The sequence below is a fragment of the Tupaia chinensis genome, unplaced genomic scaffold, assembly GCF_000334495.1.
Source record: "Tupaia chinensis unplaced genomic scaffold, TupChi_1.0 Scaffold000239_1, whole genome shotgun sequence".
NCBI classification, from domain to species: Eukaryota; Metazoa; Chordata; class Mammalia; order Scandentia; family Tupaiidae; genus Tupaia; species Tupaia belangeri.
In genome coordinates this window covers 823951-842372 of record NW_006159717.1, presented here as the reverse complement: position 1 = coordinate 842372, position 18422 = coordinate 823951, and the positions used below count along the sequence as shown (strand labels likewise).

The window sequence follows — 18422 nt, the reverse complement described above, 5'->3', positions numbered from 1 at the left end:
GCCCTTTCGTTCAAAACCCCTGCTTCTACATTGTTTTTTTTTTTTTTTTTTTGGAGAGGTTTTTGCTATAGGGCGTGTGCATTTACCAGAGAGACAGAGAGACAGACAGAGAAACAGAAAGCAAGAAATCACCACCCAGGGGGATGGCCACGCCACAATCCCTTCTCCTCCATTCTCCTCTCGGAATATTGGGCACGCACACACACGCGCCCAGCATGAATATAAGCCACCGGGTCCAGGACTCGAACTATGGTTGACTACATGGGAGTTCAGTGACATAGCCATTATGCTAACTGCTGGTCCCCTCTACATCACATTTAAGGCCAAACTCCCAACCTGGCATGGGAGGACCATGCCATCTGATCTCACTGTCTCACCCCTGTTGCTCAATTCTGCCTCTACTCATATTAATTTTCTCTCCCGTGTGCCACAGAAGCCATGGTCTACTCTGGAGGACTTTGCTAAAGCTAGTGCCTTCAATTAGGGTATTTTCCTTTTTTATTCTAAATACAGTATTTAGTTTTTAGTTTATAACCTGCTCCTCTTTAAGAAATCTGCCCGAGCCAGTGCACGGCTATGCCCTCCCTCACATTATCCATCAGCCAAGTCCTGTGTCGGGATTCTCAGCCTCGGCACTGCCGGCATTCTGGACCAGCCCCTTCATTGTGGGGCTGTGCTAAGCGTGGTAAGAGGCTGAGCAGTAACGCTGGCCTCCACCCACGAGATGCCAGCAGCACTGCCACCCCCTTCCTGAGTCGCTGCAGACCATTGCGAACCACTAACTATAAAAATCTTAGTTCCCCAACAATCGCTGTGTGTGTGGTGTGAGCAGTGAAACTAGGCGAGTTAACGCAAACTCTGGGCTGGTCCGCCCATATTTCAGGATGGGGAGGTGAGAAGGGCTTCCTAAACAAACAGAAAAGTTGAGGCTGCTGCAGCTTGGGGACAGAAATGAAACCATCCTTTATGGAAGTTCAAATTTGAATGCCCTAGGAGCTAGAATCAGAATGCTCTGAAGTGACTTAAAAAAAAAAAAAAAAGAAAGAAAGAAAACAGGAAGAATCCATTATACTCAGAGAAAGTATGATAGACCAAAAAGTTGCTAGTTAACACAGGGGCCAGCGGGTGGCATGGTGGTTAAGGGCATTAGACTCCCACATGGCCAACAATGGTTTGAGTCCTGGACATGGCAGCTTGCTTTCTCACTTTCTCTCTGTCCCTCTCTGGTCAAATTAATATAAATAAATAAATGTTTAAAAATAAAAATAATTTTTAGGGGACCAGCAGTTAGCGGAATGGCTATGTCGCTGGACTCCCATGTAGTCGACCACAGTTCGCATCCCGGACCTGGTGGCTTAAAAAAAACTCACGCCGGGCGCGTGTGCGTGCGTGCATGCCCAAGATCCTGAGAGGAGAATGGAGGAGAAGGGATTGCAGCATGGCCAATCCCCCCTGAGGGGTGATTTCTCGCTTTCTGTCTCTCTGTCTCTCCCTGTCAGTCTGGCGAGCGCACGCGCCCTACAGCAAAAACCTCTCCAAAAATAAATAAATAAATAAAAATAAAAATAATTTTTAAAAAATGAGTGTTCAATACAGTACAATCCTAGCCCTTCCCAATTACACCAAAATTTACAGCCATTTTACTTGAACACAAAAATTACTTCAATGCCTCAGAATTAAGGCCCTACTATTTCATATTTTATTAGCATCAAAGGGACCCTAGGAAATGAAAAATTGGCAAAACCTCACTTTTCCTGCCTTTGCTTCACCCTCTTGGCTTTGACTGACTTAGTCCCCTTGATTAGCCACGTCCTCCCAGGACCCTAGAACAGCACCCACGCAGCGCCGCGTGCTGGTGAGCCAGCGCTCCAGGTGTAACTCTCCTCCTGTGTGCGGCTTTGAAGATAAAGATGCCGGGGTCAGCAGGTGGCTTGATGGTTAAGGTGCTGGATCCCAAATGGCCCACTGCATTGTTCGAGTCTTGGACCCAGTGGCTTGAAAAACACGCCAGGCATGTGTGCATGTGTACCCAGAATCCCAAGAAATGAGTAAAGGAGAAGGGATTGCTGTGTACAGTGGAGAAGAGGCTGTGGCGTGGCCATCCCCCCGGGGGGTGATTTCTCATTTTCTTTCTCTTTCTCCCTCTCTGCCTCTCTCCAGCGAGTATACACGCTCTATAGCAATTTTTTTTAATTGACTAAAATTTTGAAATTAAGGTACTGTAAAAACCAGAGGTAAGTATCTGTCCTACAACCAGCCTTCCAGAAGGCAAAGTGGCACATCAACCCCACACTCCCCCCAGAGGCCTCTATTTGCTTGATCCCTCGAACATTACTTAACTGAATCTTGTGCCTTGAAGTCACAGTGCAATCTGGCTCTGGAAAATGAACCTCATAAACTTCCACAGGCTGGGGGCTGCTGGAAGAGTCCCGTGATTACAGCTGCACTGACAGCGTTATTTCTCGCTAACACGGTACTCGGGTCATGCCTGCCTCCCTCCTTTCCTTTAAAAGGGAACACTTTGATCAAATGCTCCACTTTCCTACCCTCTCCAAGGCCGGGAGCCAAGGGCCTCACCTGGGGGTGGTGCCGAGGTGCTCTGGAAAGAGGCCTGTGGGGTGGGGGTCGCATAACTGTGGGAGGGCGCCGCGGGCAAAGGGGCAGCGGTCTGGGTTTTCTCGTGACTTTTCACTTGCTGAGTGCTGGGCTCCTCGGATGGTTCAGGTTGGACTGATACATTCTTTGGCCAGCCGGGAATCTCTGCAGTCTGGTTTGTGGTTAAGGGACTGGAAACTGTAACTGCCTCGTCCACCTAAAGAAAAGCAAAAATTCATTTGAGTAGGCAAAAGGTATACAGTTTTTCAGGCTCTGTCTGATGAAATAACATGTTAGATGGGTCCCCGGCCTTTTGTTGCTAGAGTGTATATGCATTTACCAGACAGAGAGCGAGCGAGAATGCCCCCGTGTGGGGTCACATCACAATCCTCTTTTCACTTCCCCATCCCACTGGGATTTGGCTAATGGATACACACCTGGCGTTCTTTTCAAGCCAAGACTGGGATTCAAACCCCAGTGAGATCAGCCCTCCATGCACTTAACCTCTGTGCTATAGGGCCGACCCAAATGTTTTCTTGGAAAATGCAAAAATGTCAAAAATATCAAAGAAACTAATCTCACCATATAAAAAGGAGTGATGTTAATAATGCTGGTACGGGGGCCAGCAGGTGGCGTAGTGGTTAAGGGCACTGGACTCCCACGTGGCTGACCGTGACGTGGTTCGAGTCCCAGACATGGCGACCTGCATTCTCACTTTCTCTAGGTCTCTCTCTCTCCCTCCCTTCCTCCCTCTCTTGTTCTCTCACTCTGTCCCTCTCAGGACAAATTAAAATAAATAAATAAAGTGAAATAAATAAAAAATAATGCTGGTACCAGTCTTGTCTTTTTTCTTATGCAGAGTTGCCTTGTTAAATAAAATAGTAAGAGCCATACTTCTTCGCACGTTCGGGTCTGCTCCCCTTACTGAACACCCCAGCCCCTCCCTGTGCAACTACTTACTGCATACCCACATCCATGTGGGAACAGGCCTTTGGATCCAAAATATAAGTAAAACTAAAACTCGTGCTAAACAAGCAGGGCAGAGAGGACTGAAAACACAACGGGCCAACGTGGCAACTGAACCTGCCAGGGTTATAAGAAGCATAATCTGAGGGAATTTAGCCCTTCTCCCTTGGGGAAAAGGAGGCTATGAGGAGTTTTTCTATTTTTTTCTTTAAAGAGAGATTTTTGCTATATGGCAAATGCACTTGCCAGAGAGACAGAGAGACAGAAAGTGAGAAATCACCTCCCGGGGGGACGACCACACCACAATCCCTTCTTCGCCATTCTCTCAGGATTTTGGGTACACATGCACACGTGTCCAGCATGTGTTTCAAGCAGCCGGGTACAGGACTCAAACCACAGTCAGTCACGTGGGAGTCCAGCAATGTAACCATTATGCCATCTGGTGGTCCCAAGAAGGATGATTTTTTTTTTTTTTTTAAAGAAAAAGGCAGGGTTCACATCCGGGACTTCCCTGGGAATGCCAGGTGTGTGGCCATGATCTGGGCAGGCTATAGCTGGGGCAGGAGAACCCTGTCTCTGTTTCTTTCTCATGGAAAAAGTAGATACTTGGAAGGGGGAAAGGGAGGGAGGAAAGGAAGGAGGGAGGAAGGAAAGTGACAGAAGGGAAGAGAAGAAGAGGAGGGAGTGAGAGGGGGGAGGAGGGTAAGGGAGAGGAGGGGAGGGGGAGAAGGGGAGAAGGGGAGAAGGGGGAAAGGGGTGAGGAGAGTTGAGCTCCTGCAGAAAGAAAGTCCTAGCTGAGTTGTAACCGATAAAGAGCAGGTCTAGGACTCAAACCACAGTCGGCCATGTGGGAGTCCAACACCCTGGCCACCATGCCACCTGCTGGGCCTGGTATGAAGTTTTAAAAATCAACTTAGTTGAATTATATTTCATATCAAATAAACTCACACTTTTCAAGTAGAAAAGACCGATGTTTGGACAAATGCATGTACCCATGCAACCACAAGCAAAAGAGGGACTATTTCTATCTGCCCCCAAAGTGCTCACTGCCCCTCTACAGCAAATTCCCAGCTCCACCTCCAGACTCAGGCAAGCTGGGGTTCGTTTCTCACCATCGCTGTGGGTTTTCCTGCATTGCACATACAAGAAATTGTGTATGCGCTATCTTTGTTTCTAGCTGCTTTCACTCAACTTAATGCTTCTGGGATTCGTCCGTGCTATTATGTGTATATGTAGCACACGATTTTACCACTCGGTGGCAAGTTTCCACTAGAGATATCATCAACACTCATTTTCCATTCATCTATTTTTTCTCCCACCCCCAAGGTAGAGCATACTTTCACACTTTTTAAAGAATTATTTATTCAATTTAATTTATTTATCTATTTTTTAATTTGACGAGAGAGAAATAAAGTAAAATAATTCTTTAAAAAAAGAGAATGATTACATTTCATTTATGATTATTATCTTTAAACTTGCTATCGGGCGTGTGTGCTCACCAGAGAGACAGAGGGAGAGAGAGAGGGACAGTGATCGCAGGTCAGCCACGTGGGCGTCCAGCACCTTAGCCACGTGCTACCTGCTGGCCCCTCCATTCATCTATTCAAGAAGGTTTAAGATTCTTTTAGTTCTTAGCAATTATAAATAAAGCTGCTATGAATGTTTGAATATGTTTCTGTAAAAATACGTTTTAATTTACCTTGGGTAAATAGGAGCAGAACTGCTACTTAGACACAGTATCTGTTTAACTTTATAAAAATCTGTGCGCTGTTACCCACAGTGCCCGTACCATTTTGCATCTCTACCAGTAACGTGCAAGACCCCAGCTGCTCCACAACTTCATCAACACTTGGCATTCTTGATGCTGTTCTTGTCACTCTCTACCTCACTGTGATTTATTGTGCATTTTCCTGAAAACTAATGATGTTGAACATATTTTCATGTGCTTATAGGTCAGACATTTTTCCTTTGGTGAAGTTTATTTACGTTTTTGCTCATGTTTTTCTTTGATAACTTTATTAGGGTATAATTGGCATACAATAACTTGAAATTATCTAAAGTACACATGTTAGGGTTTTTGACATATGTGTATACCCAGGAAATCACTACAATCAAGATAATGAAGTTATGGGGCCAGCAGGTGGCGTGTTGGTGCAGGACTCCCACATGGCGGATCGCGGTTCAAGTCTCAAACCTGGAGGCTGGCTTTATCACGTTCTCTCTCTCTCTCTCTCTCTTTCTCTTTCTCTCTCTCTCTCTCTCTTTCTCTTTCTCTTTTTTTCTCTCTCTCTCTCTCTCTCACACACACACACACACACACACACACATGCTGTCCCTCTCTGGTCAAATTAAAATAAAATAAAGGTAAAAAATAATTTTAAAAAAATCTATATTCCTTTAAAAAAAAAAAAGGTAATGAATATATCCATTATTTCCAAAGATTTCTCATGCTCTTTTGCAATTGTTTCTCCTCCCTGCCCACATTCCCCAAGCAACTGTTCTCTGTTTCAGGGTGACACTCTGACATAGACTTCACTGTAAATTAGTTTGCATTTCCTAGAATTCTGTATCTACAAAATCACACAGTTCGTCGTGGGGGGGGGGGGGTCCTGGCTTATTTCACTCAGCAGAATTTTCTGTAATTCATTCATTTGTGTAAATCACCCCTCATCAAAGCTGAGTGCTCTGGTATAGAGGGCTAGCACAACTGCTTATTCTATAACCCGTACACGGGCAGCTGGGGTAATTACAGTTTTGGACATAATGAACAATCATTCTTCTATACGTGTTTGTACAGACGTGTCTCTTTCCTTGTCCTGGGTAAATTCTTACAAGTAGAAAGCCCGGTCACATAGAATGTGTACCTTTAACTTTTTATAAAAACGTCCTAACAGTTTTCCAAAGTTGCTATGACATGACACAGTACCACCACCAGTATGATTGTAATCTTGCCAGAACTTGGTATAGAAGTCTTTTTAAATTCGGCCATTCTGGAGGTCTGTAATGAATCTCACTGTGGCTTAAATTTGCATTTTCCTAATGGTTAATGATGCTGAAGATCTTCTGCATGTATTTTTTGGACATATGTAAAACTTTGGTAGAATACACATTCAAATCTTTTGCCCATTTTTTAAAATGCCAGCAGGTGGCATGGTGGTTAAGGTACTGGACTCTAACACTGCCGATCACATTTCAAGTCCAGGACCTGGTGGCTGAAAAATCGACCCAGGTGTATATGTGTGTGTGTGCCCACCCAAAATCCCAAGAGGAGAAGAGAGGAGAAAGGACTGCAGTGTGACCATCCCCGCTAGGGGTGAGTTCTCATTCTCCCTCTTTCTGTCTCTAACAAGTGCATGCACCCTGTGATAAAAACCTTAAAAAAAAGTTATTAGTTTTCTAAGTGATTTTCACAAGCTCTTTATATATTAAGTAAATTAGTTATTTGCAAATATATTTTTCCCAGTCTATAGAGCTTATTTTTTTCATTTTTCAGTGATATCTTTTTTCCTTAAAGAATTATTTTTATTTATTTATTTATTTACTTACTTACTTATTTATTTATTTTGACCAGAGAAGGACAGAGTGAGAGAGGAAGAGAGAGAGAGGGAGGGAAAATAAGACAGCAAGCTGCCAGGTCCGGGACTCGAACCACAGTTGGCCATGTGGGAGTCTAGTGCCCTTAACCACCATGCCACCTGATGGCCCCTCAGTGATATCTTTTGATTAGAAAAAAAAAAAGATTAATTTGGATGAGCTCCAATTTATCATTTTTCTTTTATGGTTCATGCTTTTAGTAATAGCGCTAAGAAATCTTTGTCAAACCAAAATCACAAAATTTTTATCTTATATTTTACTCTATGAGTTTTATAGTTTTAGCTCTTAAATTTAGGCCTATGGTCCATTTTAAGCTAACTTGCCCATATCATGACAGGTAATGGCCAAGGCTTATGTTTTTGCCTATCACTAACCAATTGTTCTAGCACCACTGGTTGAAAAAGGTTATCCCTTCCGCCACCGAGCTGCCTCGTCACATCACCTGAACACATATACGTGGGTCCATTTCTGGACTCTAGTATATTCCATTGACTGGGTCTCTTTTCACAGCTTGACTAGTGTGGCTTTAAAATAAGTCTTAACATTAGATAGTTTGAGACCTCCAAATTTGTTGTTCTTTTTCAAAATCATTTGATTGGTCTAACAGGTCCCAATCCAAGAGCAAGGTTCTATTAGTTTCCTAGATGTGTCACAACAAATTAACAGAAACATGGTGCTTTAAAACAACAAAATGTATCGTCTCAGTTCTGAAGGCCTGAAATCTGAAGTCAAAGTGTTGGCAGGGCCACGCTCCCGCTGAAGGATCTAGGGGTTAACCTTTCTTTGCCTCTTCCAGCTCACAGAGGCTTAGCATTCCTTGGCTTACGACCTAACTGATCTCTCTGCCTCCATCTTCACAACACCTTCTCCCCTGTGTCTCTGTAGGCCCAAATCTCTTGGGTCTTTTCTCTGGTAAAGACACTAGTCATCAGATTTAGGGACCACCCCAAATACAAGATAATGTCATCTCGAAAATCCTTAACTACGGACCAGCAGTTAGCATTATGGCTATGTCGCTGGACTCCCACCTAGTGGACAGCGGTCCGAGTCCCGGACCTGGTGGCTCAAACTCACGCCGGGTGCATGTGCGTGTGTGCCCAAGATCCCGAGAGGAGAATGGAGGAGAAGGGATTGCAGCGTGGCCATCCCCCCTGGGGGGGCGATTTCTTGCTTTTTGTCTGTCTGTCTGGTGAGCGCACACACCCTATAGCAAAAACCTCTCAAAAAAAAAAAAAAATCCTTAACTAATCACATCGCAAAGACCCCATTCCTAAGTAAGGCAGCATGTGGAGGCTGCGAGTGGACATAAACTGGGGGGTGGGGGGGGCGCACAAGGACGGTAGTCAGCTCATAACAATCGTATATCTCTCCATTTATTTATCTCCAAAACTTCTCTCAGCCACAAAGTGGAAAATATCATTTTTCTAAAAGAGAGATTTTTGCAATAGGGCACATGCACTTGCCGGAGAGACAGAAAGACAGAGAAACAGAAAGCAAAAAATCACCCCTCAGGAGGATGGCCATGTTGCAATCCCTCCTCCTCCAATCTCCTCTTGGGATTTTGGGCACGCACACACAAGTACCCGGCAGGAGTCTCAAGCTGCTGGGTCTGGGACTTGAACTGCAGCTGGCCATGTGGGAGTCCAGCGATGTAATCATTATGTCATCTGCTGGTATGGAAAATATAATTTTTCTCACTAGAGCTGAGATGATGATGGTAGGGACAGATGGGAGATGTTTAAGAGTAAATGAATGGGGGCCGGCAGGTGGCGTGGTGGTTAAGGGTGCTGGACTCTCTTCTGCGAGGGTTGTTGAATACCGTCAGGCAAAAAAATCTTGAAAAGCTGAAAATTCACAGTTCTTATCACTTCTAGGTATCATTTTTTCAAAGTAAACTTTCTTCTAGTTTCTGTCTGCTTTGGAACCTTTCCAGTTCACTTAAATACATTTTTTTATAGATTTCATAATTGTTATCTGTGGGAGGGTTCAGGAGACCACTTCACTCTGAAACCATTACTAGAAATTCTCCCTGTGGGATGGATTTTAAAATATTAAGGATCTAATATTTGTGAAACCAAAGTAGATCTGGGGTTTGGGGAAAAGAGCGAAATGATACCTATGCTTCTAGCTTGAGGGAGGGACTGACTGCTAAGACACACTAAGAAGAGCGACTTTAAAGAAATAACAGGCAAATTGTGCTTTAGACAGCGAGTCTAGGATGCCTCTGGGAAATGAAGCAGAGCCTCATCCCTGGAACCGAGTTCCCAAAGCCGGCGGCTGAAGCCGTGGGAGCAGATGAACTACAAGGAGGGCATGCATACAAAGGAAGCAGAGGCTCAGAGACAGTACTCGGGAATACCGAGGTTGAGATGTGAGCGTTTGAAATAACCCACAAAAAGGACTAAGGAGAAACTGTCAGGAGAAAAAGGAAAAAAACAGTAAAGTGTGTTATAACAAAAACAGGGGTGATTGCAACCCATGTGAGGTAATGCAGAGAAGTCCAATCAAACAAAGACTGAAAGGAATCAATGGTAATCAACCATTTTGAAATTACTGGGGACCCTGGCAAGAGTAGCTTCAGTGGAAACCAAATTCCACAAGCTGAGGATTAAATACAAGCAAATGGAGGAAAGAAAGTATAGACTACCCTTGAAGCATCTGGATAAGAAGGAAAAGAAAGCAAGGAATAGTAACTAAAAATGCAAGAGGACAATGGGCCCAGCAGGTGGCGTGGTGGTTAAAGCGCTGGACTCCCACATGGCAGACCAGCGTTTGAGTCCCAGACCTGGCGGCTTTCTGTCTCTCTCTCTCTCTCTCTCTCTTCCTCTCTGGTCAAATTAAAATAAGAAAACAAAGTTAAATAACATAATTATTTGGAAGAACTGGGTTTGCACACTACATCATGTTCTCAGACTAAAACTATTACTACAGGACTTAGTGTATTGTGCAAATATTTTGGAGAGCTTTCGGGGTGACTATTGGAGATGGCTTCCAGAAGAAGTGACACTTGGGGTAAATCTTGAAGAATAAGTAGTACTAGGCGGGGGAATGTCAAAATGTCTTCAAAAAAGGACGAAAAGAATGTTGATTTCTATTTCCAGTCAAGGTGGAGGAAGAGAGAGTAGTAGTATCCTTATACCTGTAAGAATTTTAAAAACTAGATCAAATGGACCCAGCAGGTGGCATAGTGGTTGAGGTGCTGGGCTCCCGCATGGTCAAAAACAATTTGAGTCCCAGACCTGGCAGCTTGAAACTCATGCAGGGCATGTGTGCATGCATGCCCAAAACCCTGAGAGGAGAATGGAGGAGAAGGGACTGTGGTGTGGCCATCCCCCTTGGGGGTGATTTCTTGGTTGCTATCTCTCTGTCTTTCCAGTAAGCACACCAACCTATAGCAAAAATCTCTCAAAATAAAAAAAGGATTAAATGTATGAACCGTGGCATTCAAGACATCAGACATGAGGTCATGAAAACCAGCAATCCCTAAGAGATGAAAACCAAGTAAAGTGAGCCCTACAGTTTTCCCAGTTTACTATCTGAACAAAGTTTTTAGACCACAGTGCAAGAAGCAGAAATCAATGTGGATACCAGCAATCTTTTTCTTTTTAATTGCCAGAGAGCACATGTGCTTGCCAGCAAGAGACAGAGACACGGAAAGAGAGAGGGAAGGAGGAAGCAGGAGAGAGGGGGTGGCCACGCTGCAGGGCCTTCTCCACTTCCCCACTGTCGGGGTGGGGACAAGCAAGTGTGCCTGGTGTGCTCCGCAAAGCACCAGCGCCGAGTCTGAGGCGCAGCAGGCTCCGCGGGCTCTGTCTCCCCCAACCACTGGGCCACGGGGCTGGCCCGAGAACATCCGCCTTTCTGACTGAAGAGAAGTAGCTGGGAGTCTGTGAGAGGAGACACACACAGACAGAGACCCTGAAAAATCGCACAAAACTCTCCTGGTATTCAACTGAATACTGATCGTCTCATGTACGTGAGGAAACTACTCACGGCCAGGGAAAGAAAAAGAATTGCCCCAAAGGATGACAGGAACAGTACTCAAGTTCACAGGGGCTAGGAACAGATCTATTCTAAAAAGCGAGGATGGGAAACTTCATAATTCACAGGGCGTCAATAAGAGTATTAATAAAGGACTTAGCTCTGCAGTGGAAAAATGAACCCTAACCTAAATGGAGCTCTGGACACTTGACAAAACTCTTAAAGCGAATCTCAAAAAGATAAAAATGTTTTCCAATAATTAGCCACATCTCAGAACAAAGCTAAAGAATACCTATAGTGGTCTGGCAGATGGCCTGGTGGTTAAGGTGCTGGGCTTCCACTTGGCCGACCGTGGGCATTTTGAGGCCCCGACCTGGTGGCTTGCTTTTCACTGTCCCTTTCCCCCTCTCTCTGTCTCTCTCTAGCCAAATTTTGAAACAACAAGTGGAATTAAATAAATAATTCTTTAAAAAAGAAAAACAAGGGGCTGGCAAGTGGCATGGTGGGTAAAGGCGCTGGACTCCCACATGGCCGACTATGGTTCAAGTCTCAGACCTGGTGGCTTGCTTTCTCACCTCCTCTCTCTCTCTCTCTCTCTCTCTCTCTCTCTCTCTCTCTCTCTCTCTCTCTCTCTCTCTCTCTCTCTCTCTCTCTCTCTCTCTCTCTCTCTCTCTCTCTCTCTCTCTCTCTCTCTCTCTCTCTCTCTCTCTCTCTCTCTCTCTCTCTCTCTCTCTCTCTCTCTCTCTCTCTCTCTCTCTCTCTCTCTCTCTCTCTCTCTCTCTCTCTCTCTCTCTCTCTCTCTCTCTCTCTCTCTCTCTCTCTCTCTCTCTCTCTCTCTCTCTCTCTCTCTCTCTCTCTCTCTCTCTCTCTCTCTCTCTCTCTCTCTCTCTCTCTCTCTCTCTCTCTCTCTCTCTCTCTCTCTCTCTCTCTCTCTCTCTCTCTCTCTCTCTCTCTCTCTCTCTCTCTCTCTCTCTCTCTCTCTCTCTCTCTCTCTCTCTCTCTCTCTCTCTCTCTCTCTCTCTCTCTCTCTCTCTCTCTCTCTCTCTCTCTCTCTCTCTCTCTCTCTCTCTCTCTCTCTCTCTCTCTCTCTCTCTCTCTCTCTCTCTCTCTCTCTCTCTCTCTCTCTCTCTCTCTCTCTCTCTCTCTCTCTCTCTCTCTCTCTCTCTCTCTCTCTCTCTCTCTCTCTCTCTCTCTCTCTCTCTCTCTCTCTCTCTCTCTCTCTCTCTCTCTCTCTCTCTCTCTCTCTCTCTCTCTCTCTCTCTCTCTCTCTCTCTCTCTCTCTCTCTCTCTCTCTCTCTCTCTCTCTCTCTCTCTCTCTCTCTCTCTCTCTCTCTCTCTCTCTCTCTCTCTCTCTCTCTCTCTCTCTCTCTCTCTCTCTCTCTCTCTCTCTCTCTCTCTCTCTCTCTCTCTCTCTCTCTCTCTCTCTCTCTCTCTCTCTCTCTCTCTCTCTCTCTCTCTCTCTCTCTCTCTCTCTCTCTCTCTCTCTCTCTCTCTCTCTCTCTCTCTCTCTCTCTCTCTCTCTCTCTCTCTGTGTCTCTCTGATCAATAATGATAATAAATAAAGTTAAAATAAAATAATAAAAATGTCTTTAAAAGAAACAAGAAAAACAATACCTGTAGTTACACGGTGCTTTGCGATGTAAAATTTATAATGCCCGAAACCCAACCAAAAACAATCAGGCAAAAAGCAGGAAAATAAATCCTTTAAAGAGGGAAAATAGCAGTCAATTAAAACTGATCCAGAGGGACCAGCAAACGGTTATAAATGGTTATGTTGCTGGACTCACATGTGGTTGACTGTGGTTCAAGTTCCAGACCTGGCAGCTTGGAATTCATGCCAGGCATGTGTGTGCAGACCCAAAATCCCTAGAGGAGAATGGAGGAGAAGGGATTGCGGCATGGTCATCCGCCCTAGGGGAAGACTTCTTGCTTTCTGTCTCTCTGGTGAGTGCATGCACCCTATAGCAAAAATCCCTCTGGATAAAACTAAAACAAAATGAAAAACAAACCATATCTAGAAATAACAGAAGTAACAGAACTAGTAACCATGGATATTAAAATTATCATTATGGGCCAAGCCTGTGGCACAGAGGTAAAATGCTGTGTACTGGGAGTTGGATTCCACATGGCCAGCTGCACAATTCAAGTCCGGGACCCAGCAGCTTGAAGATCATGCCGGGTGGATGCACGTATGTGCCCAAAATGATAGTAAATAAGCAAATACATAAATAAATAAATAGAAAGGACTTACTCCAATTAATGGGCAGTGTCTCAGAATGTTTAAAAAGCAATCTGGTGGGACCAGCAGCTGACATAATGGTTACATCGCTGGACTTCCACATAGTCAACCACAGTTCCAGTCCTGGATCTGCAGCTTAAAACTCACACTGGGAGCATGTGCATGCGTGCCCAAAATCCCAGGAAGAGAATGGAGGATAAGGGATGGCGGCATGGCAATCCCCCCAGGGTTTCTCTCTCTCTGTCTCTCCAGTGATGCACATGCCCTGTAACAAAAAAATCTCTCTTAAAAAAAAAAAGGAATTTGGCTATGGGGCCAGCAGGTGGTGGTGGTTAAAACACTGGAGTCCCACATGGCCACTGTGGTTCAAGTCCTAGACCTGGCAGCTTAAAAATTATGCCCCAAAACCCACGAGGATAATGGAGGAAAACAGATTGCAGTATGGGGCCGGCAGGTGTGGTGGTTACAGGCACTGGACTCCCACATGGCTGACCATGGTTCAAGTATGGGATGTAGTAGCTTGCTTTCTCACTTTCCCTCTCTCTCTGTCTGTCTCTCTCTAATCAAACTGGAAAATAATAATAATGACAATAAATAAATAAAATAATTCTTTAAAAAAAGAGAGAGAGATGTGGTATGACCATACCCCCCGGAGGATGATTTCTCACCTTCCCCCTTTCTGTCTTTCTCTGTCTCTCTCCAACGAGCACATGTACCCTATGGCAAAAGCTAAAGAGAAAAAAGAAGAAAAAGCAATCTAACTATGGGCCAACCACATGACCTAGTGGTTAAGAGGGCCAGAACCCACATGGTCAACCACATTGTTTGAATTTCAGCAGGTTGAAAAATATCCTGGTGTGTGTCCAATGTGCCTCAAATCCTGAAAGGACAGAAAAGTGGACGAGAAGTGATTGTGGCACGACCATGCCCCATTGGTAGATGCTTTCTCCCTGTCCCCCTCTCTCTGTCTCTGTCTCTCTCTGGCAAACACATGCACTCTATAGAAAATTTAAAAAACAAAAATTTTTTAAAGCAGCAATCCAGCTAAATGCAACCTAGAAGAAATTCACTTTAAAGACACAAATAGATTAAAAGTAAAAGGAGAGAAAAAGATTTATTTTGTTAACACCAGTCTAAAGAAAGCTTATGTGGCTATATTAATATCAGACAAAACAGATTCCTGAGCAAAGAATATTACCAGAGATAAAGAGGATTATTTTATAAAGGGCTCAGTTCACTGAGAGGACATAACAATCCTAAACACGGACACATCTGATAATAGACTTCAGAATACATGAAGCAAAAGCTGACCGAACAATGAGAAGAAACATTATCTATAAGTATACTGTAATACTGCATCAACTCTCACTAAATAACTAATGGAAGAAGACAGAAAATAAGTAAGGATATGGAAGACTTAAAAAACATTACCCAATTTGACTTAACTGGTCTTTATAGAATACTAATCCAACAACAGAACACTGAAGGAATAAATAATACCAATTCTATACACTCCTTCAGAAAATTGGAAGAGGTAACCTCATTCGATGAGGCCAGCACTTTTTTTGATACTGACCAGACAGAGACATTTCAAGGAAAGAGAACCAAAGGACAATAACGCTCATGAATACACATGCAACAACACATAATATGATTTTAGGAGATCAAATATAGGCACATGTAGAGAAGGTAATACGATCGAGGAAGTTTTATCCCAGGAATGCAAGGTTGGTGTAAGGTTTAACATCAAATATTTTACTCACTTTACTCATCTTTTTTCTTTTTTTAAGAATTATTTATTTATTTATTCATTCATTCATTTAGTTTTTAAATTTGACCAGAGAGAGAGAGAGAGAGAGAGAAAGTGAAAAAACAAGCCACCAGATCTGGGACTCAAACCATGGTCGGCCATGTGGGAGTGTCCAGCGGCTTAACTATCACACCACCTATTGGTTCCCTCTTGACTCATCATCTTAACATGCTAAAAATAAAAAACCTTATGATTATCACAATAGGTGAAGAAAAAGATTTTCTACATCCATTCCTGTTGAAAATTCACATCAAACTAGGAATAGAAAGGCACTTGCTCCACCTGAAAAGATGACGCCATACAATCTCTAGCTGACCTCAGACTTAATGGCAAAAGAATGAATGCTCCCCTTCCCCACTGGGATTAAGAACACGACCAAGACTACACTTCTGCCACTTCTAGTCAACACTGTGCTGGAGGGTGTAGCCGGGCCAATGAGGCAAGGAGAAGAAATACGAGACTGACAGATTGAAAAAACAGAAGTAAAATTGCTTTTATTCACACATGGCATGAATACAGAGTGAAAATCCTACAGAAAATCCTCTAGAAAAACAGCAAAATGAATAAGTGAGGATGCACAGACCGCAGCTTTTAAAATCAATATGCAAGTTGCAATTGCATTTTTATGCACTAGCAACAAAAATATTCAGAACCCAGATTTTTAAAAAATACCAGTCATAATAACATTAAAAAGATAAAATATTTGGGGATAAATTTATAAAAGATGTGCAAGATCTGTACACTGAAAACTACAACCCAGAGAGAAACTAAAGATCATTTCATTAAATGGAAAAATATACTGTGGTCATGGATCAGTAAACGATATTATTAGGCTACTGATTAACTCCAAACTGATCATATCCCTAACATCATCTCAACCAAAATTCCAGGAGGGTTCATCAAAAGAAATTGACAGGTTGATCCTAAAATGTATATGGTGGGTCAGCACATTGCTTGATTGTTGACGTAGCTAGCTCCCATATGACCAACAGCAAGGTTCAAATCCTGGACCTGGTGACTCGAAAAACATGCCCGGCACATGTATATGTCCACAATCCTGAAAGGAGGGAGGCATGAAGAAGGGACTGGGCATAACCACTGGGCATAACAGCATGGGGAGTGCTTTCTCCTCCCTCTCTCTCTGGTGAGACCATGTGCCCTCAGGAAAATTGAAAAAAAAATTTATATAAAAATACAAAGGACCTAAAATAAGCAAAACGATTTTGATGAAAAAGAACAAAGTTGAAACATTTACATGATCTGATTTAAAAACAGGGCCAGCCCACAGAGAGTTAAGGCCGCTTGTGAAATACACTGGGCATGTGTGGGAATGCCCGACATCCCCAAAGGGGAGAAACGGAGAAGGGATTGTGGGATTCACTGGGTGGGAGGATGGCTTTCTCACTTCCCCTTTCTATCTCTCTAACTCTAGTGCAAGTGCCCTCTGGTAAAGTTTAAAAACGAAACAAAACGAAAACAACTTCCTACGAATCTCCAGTTACCAAGACAGTGTAATGATTGTCAGTATGGGCAAGGAGGTGTCAGCACGCGGTGTGGTGGTTCAGGCGTTAGACTTCCACGTGGCCAGCTGCTTTTCTAGTCCGGGACCCGATGTCTTGAAAATCATGCTGGGTGCATGTGCATGCCTACCCAAAATACCAAGAGGAAAATGGAGAAGAGGCTGCAGTGTGGTCATCCCCTCCTGGGGGCACATGCACCCTATAGCAAACATCTCTCAAAAAAAAAAGAAGAAAAAAAGGCACAAATACATCATCAGAACCAAATAGAGTCTTGAAATAGACCTATATACACATGTAACTGAGTTTCAACAACGTTGAAAAGGCAATTCGAAGGAGAAAAGATAGAAAATAATATGGTGCTAGAACAGCTATATATTCACATGCAAACCTCATCTCCCATAAAAGCTTCTATCTACATAGGGGAACCAGCAGCTAGTGTAATGGCTATGTCGCTGGACTCCCACGTAGTCGACCACGGTTCGTGTCCCGGACCCGGTGGCTTAAAACTCACGCCGGGCACGTGTGCGTGTGTGCCCAAGATCCCAAGAGGAGAATGGAGGAGAAGGGATTGCGGCGTGACCATCCCCCCTGGGGGGTGATTTCTCACTTTCTGTCTCTCTGTCTCTCTCTATCTGTCTGGTGAGTGCACGCACCCTATAGTAAAAACCTCTCCAAAAAAAAAAAAAAAGCTTCTATCTACAGCTTCCATGCACAGAACAATTCTTTTTTTTTTTTTCCAATCCATTCTCCTCTCGGGATCTTGGGCATGCATGCACACGCGCCCGGCGTGAGTTTTAAGCCACCGGGTCCGGGACACGAACCGTGGTCGACTACGTGGGAGTCCAGCGACATAGCCATTACGCTAACTGCTGGTCCCACACAGAACAATTCTCGACCTAAACGTAAAGCCTAAACTATGAAAGTTTTGGAAGAAAACTTAGGGGATGATCTTTCTTCAACATAACACCATAAAATAAAACAATTAGTAAACTGACTTCATCAAAATTAAGATCTGCTAGTTAACACTGCCAAGAAAATGCAAAAGAAAGACACAAATTGGAAAAGAATATTTATAAATCACATATTGATAATGGCTTATACACAGATTGTATATGTTTAGGAAAACAACCCACTTTTTTAAAATGGGGCTAGTGGGTGGCATAGTGGTAAAGGCGTTGGACTCCCACACGACCAACCACGGTTTGAGCCCCAGATCTGGCGTTTTGAAAATCACACTGGGGGCCAGGAGGTGGTATGGAGGTTGGGGCAGATGTATTCCACAGGGTCAAGTTTGCAGCTGGAGTCTCGAACCTGGAGGTTTGAAAGTCACACCTCTGTCTTTCTCCAACAAAAACACATGCCCTATGGCAAAAACCTACAAAGAAAAAAAAAAAAAAAAAAGAGGAAAAAATACGAACAATTTCCAAGAAAATACACAGATGAGAAACAAAAAAGCACATGAATATGTCCAACATCATCAGTACCTTTTTTAATTTGCCAGAGGGTGCAAAGAGAGAGACAGACAGAGAGAGGGGGAGAGAGTGGCACCCACGGCAGATGGTCACTCAAATCCCTTCTCTGCTTCTTCCTTCCTTCAGGATGTGGGGCACACACACATGCTCAGCATATTTTTTTCAAGCCACTGGGTCTGAAATGTTAAGTGGGCCATGTGGAATCCAGCCAACTTAACCACCACGCCTCCAGCTGGCCCTCAAGA

The 18422-nt window shown here is 43.8% G+C and overlaps 1 protein-coding gene across 5 annotated transcripts in view; it reads right to left on the bottom strand.

Annotated features, from left to right (window-relative positions):
- Positions 1-18422, bottom strand: part of KIAA0319L (KIAA0319 like) — a 124420-nt gene that overhangs the window by 46882 nt on the left and 59116 nt on the right. For all 5 annotated transcript variants that reach the window (XR_001370395.2, XR_003549423.1, XM_014587885.2 and 2 more), the window contains exon 4: positions 2578-2812. Coding sequence is in view for 3 of the 5 variants with exons in the window: in XM_014587885.2 (XP_014443371.1) it covers positions 2578-2812 (235 nt within the window). In the remaining 2 variants the exon portion in view is untranslated. The remainder of the gene's footprint in view (positions 1-2577; positions 2813-18422) is intronic.